General features: G+C 38.4%; 1 protein-coding gene and 1 pseudogene across 3 annotated transcripts in view; one reads left to right on the forward strand and one right to left on the reverse strand.

The window, feature by feature from the left end:
- G3BP1 (G3BP stress granule assembly factor 1) overlaps positions 1 to 16,279 on the reverse strand; it is a 29,402-nt gene extending 13,123 nt beyond the window's left edge. Inside the window, exons 1-3 of one of the 3 annotated variants that reach the window (XM_045551323.1) lie at positions 16,154 to 16,279; positions 2,800 to 2,912; positions 19 to 100 (exon numbers count right to left, since the gene is read on the reverse strand). In XM_045551323.1, coding sequence (XP_045407279.1) covers positions 19 to 100; positions 2,800 to 2,894 — 177 coding nt within the window. In that variant the 5' untranslated portion in view covers positions 2,895 to 2,912; positions 16,154 to 16,279. Of the gene's footprint in view, positions 1 to 18; positions 101 to 2,799; positions 2,942 to 15,607; positions 15,860 to 16,153 lie in introns of those variants that run through there. The other 2 variants (XM_045551324.1, XM_045551326.1) reach the window with 2 other exon arrangements.
- On the forward strand, positions 6,921 to 7,508 carry LOC123638048 (annotated as a pseudogene).
- Positions 16,280 to 16,777: the final 498 nt, after the last annotated feature.

Consider the following 16,777-nt stretch of genomic DNA (forward strand, 5'->3'; position numbering starts at 1 on the left):
AAAGCACGGTATGCTTACTTTCTGTCCGTAGACTGCATCTGCGGGCTTTCCATTTGAATCCAATCCCCCGTGGACATAAGAAGAGTTCTTTCCATAAAATCTGTTCAGCAGAAAGATAATTTAGTTGTCATCTTCAAGTATTCTGAGACCAGGTATTTACTTTTCCATTTGGTACCTATCTACCTCCCTGGCAGACTCTTGAAGGTAGGAATGTGTTTTCTTTTCCATCCTTTTATGCAATCATCTATCCATTCCCTACATGCCACTCCATCAACAACTGCTGAATGGAATGGATTTTGTCAATGAAGCAGAACACTTTTTTTTTTTTTTTAACAAATCACAAATTCCAGGTTTCAGAGTAGGCTGATCATGTGAGGAAAGATCTTGTAGTTCGTGTTAGGAAAGTCACTTAAAATTAAACACAAGCTCCTGTTTTTACTCAAGAAGAAAACAGGCATTTATGCTAGGACAGCTATATTCTCCATAGTCTGGGAGAATCCTTTTATATCTGAGAATGCCTATGAGCAGTTCTCATTAAAAAGCCAGTAGCTCAGCCGGGGCGCGGTGGCTCACGCCTGTAATCCTAGCACTCTGAGAGGCCGAGGTGGGAGGATTGCTCAAGATCAGAAGTTCAAGACCAGCCTGAGCGAGACTCCGTCTCTACTAAAAATAGAAAGAAATTAGCTGGACAACTAAAAATATATAGAAAAAATTAGCCGGGCATGGTGGTGCATGCCTGTAGTCCCAGCTACTCGAGAGGATAAGGCAGGAGGATCCCCTAAGCCCAGGAGTTCGAGGTTGCTGTGAGCTAGGCTGACGCCACGGCACTCTAGCCCAGGCAACAGAGTGAGACTCTGTCTCAAAAACTTAAAATTAAAATTAGAAAAAAAACAAACCAGTAGCTCATGTTACTGGTGTAGTAGTTTAACACATTGACTGCCACACAAAAAAAACCAGAAACTTTTCCTTGGGGCCACAGTGTTTTATTACAAAAACAAAATAAAAGCTTTGAGAGTGATTTAAAGGTAAACATAAATAGAAAAATGAAATGTATTGACTTCTATTAATTTAATCCACATTTTTAGAATTGTCAATATTAATTGTCACAATAAGAACATCAACAAGTAAGATTTTATATATGCTTCACGCAGCCCCAGGGTCAAAACTAGAGTGAGTTAAATACAATTCTTATAGCAGTTAATGTGTTAACAATTTCTGCTGATGTAGTAAGAACTTCAGACTTCAGTTCCCTATAGTTTTCACTCCCATATATCCTCAACTGCATGGTTTTCATTACAACAGTAAATACTCCATCAGGAAAAAAAACACACATGCCAAAATGCTCTATCCCAGGGATACCCACTATTGGGATTTCTTGACGTTTGTCTTCCAGAGAAACATTTTTTCACAAATGAGCCAGTACATGTTATTCTATATCCCTCACTCCCAAAAAGGGGACAGATCTGGGCCCACAAGAACCCCCAAGTTGGCCTTTCTACTTTTAAAGTTTATCAAAAGGATGCAAACCAGCTACAGAATCATTTCCCTACTGGCCAAACCACTTTTCACTGTCCCCACGGTGCACCTAAGAGAGGAAATGGGGGGGAGGGGGGGGAAGATGTCTTAAAATTAATAAATATTGACAAGAAATATATTAATGCATTTGGTTACTTTCTTTCAACTCCTGCTCCTTTTAAACTTCAAATTCACATCCAACTTTTAAACTTTGACATAAAACACCACAAAAAAGGGGGGAAAGGAAAAAAGGATAAAAGATCCGTTCTACCACTTAACAGTCATGTAAATGCATACCATCAAAGTTTCAACCCGAATTTCTTTACCTGCAAAATGAGGTTAAGATTCCTACAATGCCTTACAAAAGGTTTTTCTAAGGATCAAAAGAAAACGGATAAAAGTGTTTTGGAATTATAAAGCCTTAAAAAAAAAAAAAAAAAAAAAAAAAAAAGATGTTTTCCATCTTCAGAGCAATGCTAAATCCTGTACTGAAAACAAATTTATAAATTTTCCTTTACAATTAATAATCATGTGCCATCCAATATGCAAGCTGATCCAAACATAAAGGAAAAAATAATCTGGTCCAGCAAATCCACATTTTAAAACTTCTATTCTAACAAGTCTACATTAATAAGAGTTTTGTATAATGCAACATTTTTTGTAAAAGGAAACAGTGAAAGCAATCTATATACCCATCATTAGGAGATAAGTTTGATACAACTCCCTAAAATAAAAAATCTGGTGGCCACTGAAATGAACCTGATACATGTATGACCCCAAATCAAGCAAGAAAAAAAAAGCTAAAAAGTACATTAAAAACATGTTTGCATAGACATAGAAAAATTTTTAGTGCAGCATTACTACATACTTCCATAAATTGTCTTATACATCTTTGTTCTAATAGTAAGCATGCATCATTTCTACTAAAAATGTACTCCAGTTTTTAAAAGCACATCCACACAAAAGTATGTTATTACAGGAATAGTCACGGATCTTCTTCAGCACATTCTCAACAAATACACGATTATACCTTCACATTTTCAGGTGTTATTTTCTGATAATGTATAAGTTTAGGTAACTTCAGTCTAACTTTTTAAATAATAGTTACATATTCTTTTTAAAATTCTTATGTAATTTTAACAGCCATTATTTATTGGTATTTATGTACAAAGAACTATATTATACAATAATCCTACAGGGCACACGATGAATGGGAGTACCTCAAGAATAAGTACTCACATACTAAAAAGTAGCATTAGATAATGCAGGAGAAATATGTCTTACCTATGTAGCATGTCTGGGGCCTGGTTCAGCAGTGTATAATACTGTCTCACAAATTCCCGCCCGACCAGCAGGGGACTAGGCTTCTCCATCACCATTGCTTTGGTCAATTCAACCTGGAAAAAGAAAGTCAAAGATGTCCAACCTGAAAGATCAAACACAAGGGAAAAGATTGAATCATTTAGCTAAAACCAACTCAGAGACAAGATCACGTCAGCAATTCTTGGTTTAAAAAAAGGAATAAACATAAGAACAAACAAACCTCACACTGGTTGAGATTTTACACATTCAAATTTATTGCAATCATATAAATATACAGAGGGGGAAATAACTGTGAAGAATTCACCATTATCCCCAACATTCAATTTTCTTAAAACTGGATATAAGAACCTCAAAGATACGTATTTCCAACATGCATCCTACCATAATTTTCTTAAGTTATTAAACCCACTTAAGAGTGTTCCAGTCATAAAATCACAAATATTCTTATTTGTGGCAATATTAGATTCAAGAGCAATAATCTTATAACCTTGTGACAATATAGCTTTGACACCCAGGGACAACCTATCACATTTTCTAGTCTGTCTAAATCAGATAAACTTCTAGCACAGTAGCTTTAAAAAAGAAACTACAAAACTAAATATTCTAAACATACTTATTAATTCATTCTATAATAAAGCAAATATTATCTCAAAACAAAATAGGGTAAGTTAACAAACAAGATGTTTATATTCAAAATTATCACCATTTAAAGTTAACACCTTTGAGTGACAAAACAGGCATCTGCCACACAATGAGTCGTTAGTTACTGTCAGCTATTACCAAAAAAAAAAAAAAAAAAAAAAAAAAAAACCTTTAAAAAATATCTCAAATGAGATTACCCAAATTTTCATTTAAGGGAGACAGAGAAAACCAGACTAAAACACACAGGCAAACAGAGGGATACAGGTACAGATTTAATTACAGTATAAAAGAAAAAGGAGATAAATTTTATTTTACAGGATGCACAAAATAGATTAATTTTGATCATTTTCAGAACAAGCAATATGTGAAGATGTTTACCCTCATCTAGTTCATTCCTGCATTGTTCTCAAATATCTGCCCACCTCATTTAGCACTTGTTTCACCAAATCTAAGTTCAAGGCTTGTTCTTCATTTTCCCCCAAATTACAGCCACTAGATCAATATGGAACAGCTTCCCAATTATACCAGAGTAGTTTGCCTTCAGGCATGACTATGAGAATCAGTAACAAAAATCTGAATCGTATGTCTTAGGCTAATGTACTTAAAAGTAGACTAACCTGAAGCAGAATGAAAAATTGGTATGTTTTTCCCTGGCTCTTGGTCCAAAATAATTTCAAAAGTTCTTACTGCTATTAGATCCTAGACATTAGAGGTTCTTGGCTGTCATCTAGTCTTAGTTTCCAAGTTCTGAGATTTCTTATTACAGTTCATTTAAATCAGAGCAATTCCACCTTTTTACATATTAGTGTTCCCATGTAAATTTTCCTTTCTTAAAAAAGAACTTAGCTACTCTACTTTAAAACCACTAGCATGTGACCCAACCTCAGACAAAAGGAGAAACTGCGATTATGTGGCATTCCCCCAGATCTCACTAGTTTCAGAAATGGAAGACAGATCTCCCAATTCCTGAGAAACAGATAAAACTGCTATTATTTTCATCCCATTAAGTTGTACTTATACATTTCTTTATATAAAGAGACTAAACAGAACATTTTGCTTCCCTGTGTTAACCAAAGTATACGATATATCTACAATATTAAAAGCAATTTAACACACTGCCTGCCACACTAGAAAAAAATTTTTCCTTGGGGCCACAGTGTAAAAACTTCAAAAACAAAAGGATTCTTTCTAATTGAACGAAAAAATTTGTTATTTTTTATTGTTTTCTGTGTCGTTAAATAAAAAGGTAATATTAAAAACCTGAATATGAGTAATGTAAAAAGTAATGTGAAAACTTGAGAAATAGTTAGTTCATAAGGGCAAAGTGTTTTTCTTAACTTGTCAGGCTTAAGGGTAATTTAAAGGTAAACAGAGATAGAAAAATGAAATGTATTGACTTCAATTCATTTAATCCACATTTTTAGAACTAAATTATCAATATTAATTGTAACAATAAGAACATCAACAAGATTTCACGAACCAACTGCAGGGTTTTGCTTCATGAGGGCCCGGGCTCAAAACTAGCCTGAGTTAAATACAACTCACATGGCAGTTAATCTGTTAAACGGAACCTTCATGATAAAGAGATTGGAGGGAAAAAAACAGTACACACATCAATTCCTACCTTTGAACTCTTGTTACACTTGCTTCTCTTTAGTACTACCTACCTGCTCTTCTTCCCCAGACCATGCCAAAAAACATCATTATTACATCAACCTAACTGCACCCTTTGACACTGCCAAAAAGACTGGTTATAAATTTCTAAATAACATTTTGTGAAATACTACTGCTCACATTTAATCTTCCTATGCAAAATGATGAAAATCCTCTAAGTTATATATCAAAGGCAAGAAAGCTTTAAATCTATATTAGATCTCTTGAACTTCTTTTCCCCTTGAGGTTTACCTTGGATAATTCAAATGAAAAGAATTTTTTAAAAGCACATTACTGATTTGGTCACAGCATTATCAGCATTTTATCTCAGGGTCATCTTGATAAAGACAAAGAAGTACAGTTAAACATATGTATATGTCAAACTGATCTCCTTTGTGGGTTTTTCTTAACCAAGCTTTACAATTCTGAAACTTGTTCAAGAGATCAGCATTATTCATTTACTAACTTTCCAAATATTAATTTTCTTCATTAGTTTAACACTTTAATAGTTTACCTTAATTATTTTGCAAACCACAGTCTCAATTAGTTTTTAATTTCCCAAATAGATGTTACTTTATTTTGGGTTGAAACTGTTCACTTCAGAAATATGCAATAGCTACTAAAGCAAATTTTCATTACTAGTTTTGTTATTTCAACTTTCAACAGCAACCCTCCTCCTTTCGCTATTCTGATGTGGAGGAGTCAGAACAGATAGGTGCCACCTTCTTAAGACAAGGCAAGTTTGTTAAACATTCCAAATTATTGTAATTTGGAGATCACTCCTTCATTCTTACAATGCTTGCAGACCAAAAGAATAAACCTTTTGAGTGGGATATTACAAGTCACAATAAGGCTAGAGAAAAGAAATTAAGAAAATCATAAGGAAAACACATGTACAGTACTATATTGCACTTATTGATACTGCAAGTTTATGTCATCTGTTTACAAGATGAATTGTCTATCGGGAATGGCACACATCAAGCAATTGAACTTTTTCTAAGGTCATGATTCTCTCTGCTTCTTGGGAGCACTTCCAACATGACCAGTGACACTTTGTATGGGTCCCATGATGTTATTCAAGGTTTACAAGAGGACCTATATCTTGCACTAAATATGATGAAAAATACAGGAGAATCAAGAGAGAACACTTTTTACTGCAGTATCCAACTTACTGGAGAGATGAGCTGCTCATGCAGAAATGATTAGCATCACACAGCTGTAAGCAGATACTCGCAACACCTGAGCTCAATGCAACAGGAGGAGGTGGCTACAAAATTACTCTAGTAAGGTATGTACTAGTTAATTTTATGCAGTTACAATTTAATACTGCATCTTTAGGTTGACTTACATTTCTCTCGACTGCAAATGGTGCCAGGTAGTCTTTAAGCGTTTGTGTAAGTTTTGATAAATTTTAACTTTGTATAGGAGACCTGTGTATATCTTAGTAATAAATGATGCAACAGACTAGCATCTACATATATTTTGTGCATCCATCACATGCCTTTTTCTTAGTCTTTTTGGTATTTCCAGGCTACTCTCGAGGTTCATTTATGAGTTTTTTCAAATTATCACAAATCTCAAAAAAATTTTCCAATGTATTTATTGAAAATAACTCCACATAAATGTACCTGAGCAGTTCAAACCTGTTATTCAAAGGTCCATTGTACTACATTAACTTTCAAATTTCTCACTTGATCCCAAGTTTCTAGACTACATAGCAACTCTAAAGAAATTCCTCATAGGCATTTTGGGAAGCGGTCACTGAGAACCTGGCAGCTGAGGACATAATGGTGGACGGCTTGAAGAAGAAAAACTCAGATTTGGAAGAGGAGGAAGATGAGAAGTGGGACTGGAGTCCAGCAGGCCTTCGGAGCTCCCAGCAAGCCCTGCTCAACATCTCCCCAGACAAAATCCAGTGCAGCCTGGGCCCCTGAGCCTGGGCCCCAGCCTCCACAGGCACGTAATCACCCACAGCACCCAAGCCACACTTCACCCGGCTCCCGGCCCCACCCTGCCCCTCCTAGCCCCTCTTCCTGTGTGAGGAAGACTTCTCCCTGTCAGCCACCACCAGTACTATCCTCAGGGAGCTGGAGACTTCCATGGATAAGAACAAGCCTCCGCAGAATCCAGTGGCTCCCCCGGGCCTCTGGAATGAAGTGCCACCCCAACGTGATAGGGTCTTCATAGAAGCTATGAGCTCCTGGTACTTTGAGGACTCTGGCCTGGATGACTTCCTTCTGGACAATGACACATCTGCAGTGAAAAAGGAGTCTGCGCCAGCCCAGCCAGGGTCTCCTCACAACCTCTCCTGGGCCCCAAGATCCTGGGAGTGGAATGAACTAGATCACATCATGGAAATCATTCTGGGGTCCTAACATTTTAATGGAGGGGATCACTCCTCCTATCAGCCTCGGTATGTGGGATTCCTGGATATAACTGTGTGTTTTGGTGGGGGCTCTAAGCAGTGACTATGGCCTCCTTTCCTCTTGTTTCAGGGTTCCACAAACTGTCTTGCATGTGTGTGGCCGTTTATCACAGCCTTATGTGAAGGTGAGTCTTTCTGAATTAATGTATCTGTTCCAAATGCCTTAAGGAAACTGTTTCTGGGAGGCTAATTCTCCACTTACACATTTCTACTGACTTTCCCTCCAGCTCCCACTCCCCTTGTGACCACTGCGGCCTTAAGGAAGATAAAGGCTAGACCTGTAACAGGATGACAGGGATATGCTGCCAGGTTGCTATGGAAACCCAGGCTCTGCCTCTTGCACCTTGAGGCAATGGGAGGGGTTGGTCTCCTCCCCTTAGGCTGAACCCCGCTTCCTTGGCAGGACCCCAGTCCCAGCAACCTCCTGATTCATAACCAGGTTGGACCACATGCAACAGGGGTGGAAACCAAACTGCTCCATGCCACATTTAAAAGAAAGGCAAGGTTTTGTAGTGGCTTTTTTTTAATTGTTTGTGATTTTTAATAAAAGTATTTTGGAAGGGGGAAAAAAAATTCCCCAAAATAATTTGGCTGAAGTTAACAAAAAAATGTTAAGAATGTTTCCTTTAAGTGTAAAGAACTGTGAGCACTTACATTCCAATTTTTAACAGACAGATGGGCAGGGAAGCATGAAGGCCAACCATACTCCACCTGAATTTTTAATAGCAGAGCTTACTCTAACAAGTAGCAAAATGCCTTAATAACCCACTATAAGTGTCAGTTTTAAAATAAGAAATACACTACATAATAAAAGATTAGTATCCAGAATATATATAAAACTGCACATAAATCACTGAAATAAATATAACTCAAGAGAAAAAACAGGAAAGTACTAAATGGGCAACAAACAAAACATAGACTAAGTAACCAATCAGCTGGGTATGGTAATGAATACCTGTGTCCCAGCTACTGGGGAGGCCGAGACAGGAGGATCACTTGAGCCCAGGAGTTGAGATCAGCCCGGGCAACATAGTGAGATCCCATCTCTGAAAAAATAAATATTTTAAAATAAAAATAATACATAACCAGTAAAATGCAAATTAAAACCTATTACTTCTCACCAGAGATCCCCCAATTATTAAAACTTCAGTCAATACTAAACACTGGCAAGCAAGTAGGAAAAGAGTCTGCAAGCATGCAAAACTGAAGATGAGTCTCCACTGGTACCACGGTAGAGAACAATTTTGCAGTTATCTAATAAATTCAAAAATGCTCTGATTAATAATCTAGCAATTCTCTTCTAGACACATATACAAGAGAAACTCACCCATTTGCACAAGACAAAAACAGAAATAACTGCCATTCCATTTCTAAAATATAAGATTGCTAACAATCTACATGTCTATCAAACGGGAAATGAATAAGCTGTAGTTTATTCACATCATAGAAACTTCTATATCTAAGATAACCGTATGTGTACTTATAAGAATGAAAACCAGTAATATTAACAATTATGCCACGTTAACCGAAGCGAATAAAACTGTGCCTGGCAAACCAAGACATATAGTCATCCTGTTTATGGCTGTCAGAAAGTGAGCATAGAACAGATCTCAAAAACACTGAAATGAAAAGTCAGCTGCCAAATATGTGCTGAGTGATAGCCTTAAATATGTCTACAAGTGTTTTTAGTATACACAGAGATACCACATACTGTTCATAAATATGTAAATGTATTTTAAAAATAGGCTGAACATAAAGACAAAGGGATGTATGAAAACAGAATAGAATTCACTAATACACGCATACAGAAATTGACAATTTCCAACAAGTATATACTCTTTTCAACAAATAGTAAACAATTAGATATCCATATGCAAAAAAATAAATAACCTCAATTCATGCCTCAGACAATACACAAAATTTAACTCAAAATGATTCAAACTAAAACGTAAAGGAAAGATTTTAGATACAACAAAAACATAATGTAGAAGAGAACTGATAATGTAGATTATATCAACATTAAAATCTTCTGCTCCCCAAAAGACACTATTAAAAGAATGAAAAGACAAGCCGCAGACTGGTAGTAAATATATGCAAAGTATATGCCTGATTAAAACACTTGTATGCAAGATATATAAAGAACTCTCAAAACTGAATAACCAATCCCATAAAACATGAGCAAAAGTTAAGATACTTCGAGGAAATTATTAGGAATGTCAAATGAAAAACACTAATCATTAGTTACAGAAATGCAAATTATAACCAGTTAGGTACCACTAAACACCTCTCAGAATGACTAAAATTAAAAAGGCTGACCATACACATTATTGGCCAGCATGTGGTGGAACTGGAACCCTCAAACATTGCTGATGGGAAAGTAAAAAGGTACAACCACTTTGGAAACCAGCCAGCCAGTTTCTTAATCATACACCTATCATATGATCCAGACATTCCACTCTTAGGCATTTACCCGAAAGAAACAAAGGTATATAGCCATACAAAGACCTCCTACACAAAGTTCAAAAGCTTTATTTACAATCAAAAACACAAAAAATGCTACAAACAGACCAAATGTCCACCAACAGGTAAATGGATAACTGTGATATATCTACACAACAGACTAGTACTTAGCAATAAAAGAACATATAACGTAATTCTAATTTACATAAAAATTCTAGAAAATGCAAACTAACCTACAGTGACAGATCAGGAATTCCCTGCAGGTGGAAGGGTAAAAGAACCAGGCAGGAAATAGGGAATACAAAAGGGGATGAGAAAACTTTGGGGGGTGAGGATAGGTTCACTATGTCGATTGTGGCGAAGGTTTCATGGGTACACATACATGCCAGAAATTATCACACTGTACACTTTAAATATGTGCAGTTTACTGTGTCAATTATACCTCAATAAAGCTACTAAAAAAATCTTTTTTTGTTACATCAATAAAATAGCCTGGAAAGACAGGATAAAGGTCTCAAGAGAGAAGAGAAGGGGACGGAAACTTGTATGGGGAGGGGAGAAGTCTTAAAACTTTAAAGAGCAATGAAAATGTTAACTGTCAATTCTGAGTACAATGGTATGTAAGTGGTCTTTTTACTCTATTTTAATAAATTTATCAAAAACACTAAGAAAAAACAGCAAAGGTATGTGTGGACAATATGAGTATTAAACTTTAATAAATTTTGTTATAAGGTTATGCTATATATTCAAACATTTGAAATTCGGTTCTTTAATGTAAGAGAAACAAAAATGTTTCCCCAGAACCAGAGAAACTTTAATACAGAAGCCAGCATGTGCTCAGAGCAAGAGCAGTATCACCATCACTGGGCCTACCCCATCAATCTATTTTCCAAGCACTTCATATTTACCACCTGTCACCTCCCTTCAAAATTCTGTCCAACAGCTCCTAAGAGCAATGGTTGATTCTGGGCCTGGGACAGGCAAAATACAAGATGAGCATGAAAATCTGGTAATTAATACAAGAAAATGCTTTAAAAAAACTGGGGCATAATGGTGACCAAGAAAAACCTGGGAAGAATCAAAAGAACAAAGGAGTCACAGGCTGGAACAATCTGAGCAACAAAATAATGAATAAATTAGGACAATATTGTATTACAACCCAAAAAATAAAATTTCCATGAGTTCATGCTGATATAATAAAAAAATATGGGGGAGAGACAAATCTTCCTTACAAAGAATTTAAAATGCTGTAGAAGGAATGAGGGAAATAAAATCACCATTAGAACACCACAGCATTAACTGCAGGCCAGGATCCACTAATAGATGCTAAAACTAAGAAGGGAAGTTTTATTTGTGTGGATTCAAAATATCTCCTCCAAATATTAACTAGCAGTAACTTCAATATATGTCCACAAATTTAGATTTTCCTCCCTCTCTAGAATAGAGCCTAATTCCTCCCTCCCCTTGAGCACGGGCTGGACTTAGTGACTCACTTCTAATGAATACTATGGAAAGGAGAAAAACACTAACCTAACAAACACCACCTTAACCAAATGATCAAGGTTAAATTCAACCAGAAATGATATTACACACCCCCAATATGATGTGGTAAGGGCAAATCACTTCTGTGGCATTCTTTCCCAAAATCCACAGTCCACAACCTTAGTCTAATCATAACATCAGACAAACCCAAAGGAGATGTCAAGGTCATAAAAGGTAAAGAAAAGTCAGAAACTGTCACAGACCAGAAGAGAACAAAGAGACATAAATACTACATGCATCTTGGATTGGATCCTGGAACAGAAAAGGGACAATGGTAGAAATAAAGTCCATCACTGAACAGTATTTTATCAACGTTAATTTCTTAGTTTTGATAACTCTACTAAGTTTGCATAAGATTTTAACATTAGGGAAGCTGGATAATGAGTATACAAGACCTCTCTGTATTGCAACTCTCCCTCTAAAATTATCTCAAAAATACTGAGTTTTCCTGAACAAAAAAAAACCTCAAGATTGGAAAACTTCACTATTTTTCTTAGCATATCCCTCTCCCCATCCAGAATTAAAAGCTAGTCCTTTAGGTTCATAATTAAGGATAAACCTATGTTCTTTCTTATCAAAACAAAAAGGTATGTTACAGTTAATACTAATGCTCATCTGGGAAACTTTTAAAAATATGAATCTCCTATCCTTTGAATCCCCTAAGACATAGGTGGATACACCCCAGGAAACCCTAAGGACCCAGAGTCCCCGAACACGGGTGTAAGTGAGGCACAGCCTACAGTCTTGCATCAACAGTGTAGGGGAGAAGGGCAAGTAGATGCCCCATTCACAACATCCAGATTCAGAATCCCTCTAAGTTTTCTGAATAAGGAAATAGCTGGCTATATAGTACCCCATTAGGTACCACATGCTTTACAAACCAGTTTAGAAAACTATCTGGGTTTCAGAGTTCTAGTTCTCTTTTTAGTAAAAATATGAGAATATCCAAGACGTCTGAAAGCATTTTTAAAATACACAGAGGGCAGTAGAATACACGATGCTATTATGTAGCCACATAAGTTAATAACCACCAAAGGTTAGATCCCTACAAAGTAAATGTGCACATCATCCAGGAAGCCAGATTTCTTTCTCTGAATCCTCTTTAATCTTTACTTTTTATTAAATACCTAAAATACAGCACACATGCTAAAAAGCCAAGCAATATTACAACATGAAAGATTGATCACCTGACAGAAGGGGGAATCAATCCATTACTTAAAGTCATCTAAAGACCTTATTTATTTAAGAAGCCACAGCCCATGAGAGTAATTTTTTAAACTGCTTTCTGCCTTGTAAAACAGACTCTTTATTCTTCACGTGTGCACTATTCCTAGCTCTTAACCCTATCACCTGGCTTGCAATTCAGCCTTCCAAACTAAAGCCAAACTGGGTGTCCAAGAAAGAAAGAAAGAAAGAATCTGATTTTTGAGATAAATAAAAATGTAGTTAATCGCTACTATGTGATCACCAACTACAAGTGAGATTACAGTTGCTGAATCTAAATTTAACTCTAGGGCTTGGAAGGACAGTATTCACTACCAAAGGTTGTTCCCACTATCTGTTGACAACTGGGGGGAGGGGGGGCCGCTCGGGAAGCAGCTTTTTCTGACCTACCTACTTTGAAAATTATCCTCCTTTGTAAAGTCAGAATAGAGTTTATCCAAGGCAGTCAAAGCACAACATAAAATGAACATACACTGCCTATCTGAATTCTGAAACACTTAAAAAAACCAACCAATTTGCAAAATGTTAAAAGACCAAGCAGGCAGTTTTATTAAACTGACAAAAAGAAAAAAAAAATGGTTTTAGTCACAAATTTAGTCTTTACATTAAATATTTTAACATTGGCAACATCTGTCTTAAGGACCATATACAACTCACAAACCTTTAAAAATTTAAAACTACCCTCTGCCCTTTACTTTCTATGCAAAATACAAGTAAAACAAAAAATCCGTAAATTACAAAAGAAAAACTGCTCTAAAGTAGGTCACAAACATTACCAAAATCTCCTAATGTTCCCTTAGTGGACTGTCAGCTGAGAATAGCAAGCTGAGTGTGAATTAAATAAAGAACAAAGAACTGCCTACTTTTCTACCTGTTAGAAGAGTTACAAAAGCTCAGACTGAAAAGTATGGAGCTCCAACAAAAGTAATCTATGACTTGTTTGGAAGTTGGGAGGCCCAAGTCTTATCACAATTTGCTTCAATTCACTTGTTCTTGATAAATGAATGCCTAAGTGACCAGGTGAGGTACCAATTTGTGAAAAAAAATCACAATTTGCAGATTTCTACCCACCTGATAACCATTTGCCACAGGCCAAGAATAGTTCTTTAACATTTAAAGTAGAAACTAACAAATTTTCTCTCAATAATGCATATAGTTAATTTCATTCTGACATATTTTACCTCAAACAGTAATAAAATTAGCTAGATTCAAACTTAACAGTTTAAATGTAGGTCATTATAGTGTTTTAACATTTGATAACTGCTCACCTTTAAGACTTAAAATGCTAATTTGCAGGTAACTGGAATTGCTACACAAGCCAAGTTCCAAGCAAAACAATGTTTCATTATAAAGTTGTTATTTCTGGCAACACTAACAAAGGAAAGAACTTGTCCATGCAACATTTTAATCCTTTAGCTACTTTCTGTTAAGAAATATCAGGAAAGTACTTGGTAAATGGAAACACAAATATTAAACTTCCTCATAGTTTAATTTCTTTACAAGGATGTGCACTATGTGCTCTTTCTGACTGCAAAAAACCCTTAAAGACTGATTCTAAAAAGCTTCCGTACAAAAATATACAATACAGCAAAATAAATGTCTTTAAAATAGTTGAAAGCTATTTAATTCAAAATTAACTCAAAAGAGCTAGTCCCAAAACTTTTATTGCAGTTTTGTCTCAAACAGACATTTGTGATTTAAAGTTAATGATCTGAATCTATAACATTTATTTCATTAAACCAAGGCATATACTGGCTTTAAACTAACCGAAAATACTAAAATGCTACAAGAAAAATATAAACTCAACTTCTTGAAGGTAAGAAAGCCATCTTCTATGTTTTTGCATATACACAGGAGTGTAGCAAAGTAAATGCTAAATAAATACATCTAGTAAGACTTTCATCCACATGTGAAATCTCATCTGACACAAGCGTATTTTCCAATACGTATCAAACACCAGTAATTCACGTAGCGTGATAAGCTCCACGGAGGTCAAATATATACCGTAACTGGGCGCCAACCCTTTTCCATTACAATTTCATACTTTTATTTTTCTGAGCCTCTCCTTTTCACAGGTCAAGTTCATATTTTAACCCACAGATGCTGGTGAGGTCTGAAACTCATCATTCTGGATTTCATATTCTTCAAGTATTAAGTTCATCTACTCAAACGTCTTTCTCCAAAAGTCTGCTACAATTTAAAAAAAAAAAAAAAAAAAGGAAAAAGAGTCAAGGTCTAACACCAGAGCCTAACTTCCCGCTGGCGGGAATTTCCCATCACCATGCTACGAGTTTCAAACCTGATGAAGAACATAGTCCGTGTTCATTTGCGTGCACTCATTTTTTTCTCTGCTTTTTCCAGAAACTATTACGGCAGCACATCTATTAACTATCCGTACGAATACACATATGAAGGAAGCCCAAACCTTTTTTCTTTGTCATTTGCCCACTTCCAACCCTAGTCCCCCTGGAAGCCCACAACTGGCCTAAGTGCAAATGCCGCTGCAATCGCCTCGGCAGTTGGCCTTTGGGGGCAGATGCTGCCCCGGGGACAAGAGCTCTTGGCGCAAAGGTCCCCTGGAGCCGCACATGGCGCTGCAGCAAAGAATAAAACAGGCTTGGGGGCCAGGAGTCTGAGGACCTGGGTTCAAACAAATACTTACCCCTTGCCGTCTCCACCTGTGTGCCTTAGTCCGCTGTGGAATGAGAACAATCGTACCTACCTCTTTGGGTCGTTGCGAGAATTAAATGCGGGGCACACAAGTTGCCCAGCACAGTGCCTGGCACACAGTGAGGGCTTAGAACAAACGTTAGTTATCATTACCACTAAGCATCCGTGCAATCGCTGCTCCCTCTTCTCTCCCGGTGAAGCGAAGCAGCGGCACTTCTCTGCGGGCCGGAAACACTCTTACCGCACTTTAGCGCTGCCCCCAGCCCTAAATCAAAAGCCCCCTCCTGGTCCGGACTAAGCTGGAGCTCCTCAGCTAAGGGAGAAAAGGCTCCGCTGGTGCGTGGCAGGGAGGAGGGACGGGCGGGAAAAGCTGGCCAGTCGGCCCCGCGTGGCCCCCAGGTCCCCGAGATCGCCCTAGGGCCCGGGCGGCGGCCGCAGCTCGCTCCCGCCCCGCGTGGCCGTTGGACGCAGCACGCGCACGCGGCGGACGCGGCCACGCGCTCCAGCCGGTGGGGGTGTAGGGGGCGGGAGCCGCCGCGCGCCCGTCCATCCGCCGCGCGCGCCTGCGGCCGTTGGGGCGGAGGGAGTGGGGGTTGGGGACGCGCCTCGCGCGGCCGCCGTTCGGGCTTCTTCCTCTCCCAGCCGCCCCGGCTCGTCCTCGTCCTCAGGCCGCGCCGCCCCGCCCACACCCCGGCGTACCTGCGCAACAGAGCGGGAGAGGAACAGGCTTTGCTCCGCTGCACTGAGGATGGCAGGAATCCCACACGCAACTGCGTCCGCACACACGCGTGCTCCGCCGCCGGTCTATATAGCCGCGATTCAGCCTAACTTGTTGCGGCCAGGTCGGGCGAGCGGATGGCCAATCCCGACTGCGTCCTTTGGACTCTTCGAACAGCAATTGGGTACGGACTCAGGATGAAGGCGTGGCTCTTGATTGGCTTTGACTCATGCCTATGAGACTATGAGAATCTCGTTTCCCTAGTAACAGATTGGCACTAGGAGCAACCAATAGCTGGACGGTAGCGTGGAAGGGAGCGTGGACAGTTCCTTGACTGATACCCATCATAGCCAATAAGTGTATGGGGCTGCTCTCATTCGTTAAAACGTCTTCCCCGGGGCGGAGATCCGTTTTCCATGCAGGAGCGGTTGCTCCACAAGGTGGGGCCCTTGTACTTTGGGGAAGTAAACCCCAAGCAACTAAGAGGCGGGCGCCCGGGAGGCCAAGGAAGGCCTCGGCCAATCTCCACGCCGGAAGGAGCTGATTGACAGGGGGGTTGGACTGCTCCAAGGAGCCGGAGCCCCAGGGCCGCCGGGCTTTCTGGG

The sequence above is a fragment of the Lemur catta genome, chromosome 5 (genome assembly GCF_020740605.2).
Source record: "Lemur catta isolate mLemCat1 chromosome 5, mLemCat1.pri, whole genome shotgun sequence".
NCBI classification, from domain to species: Eukaryota; Metazoa; Chordata; class Mammalia; order Primates; family Lemuridae; genus Lemur; species Lemur catta.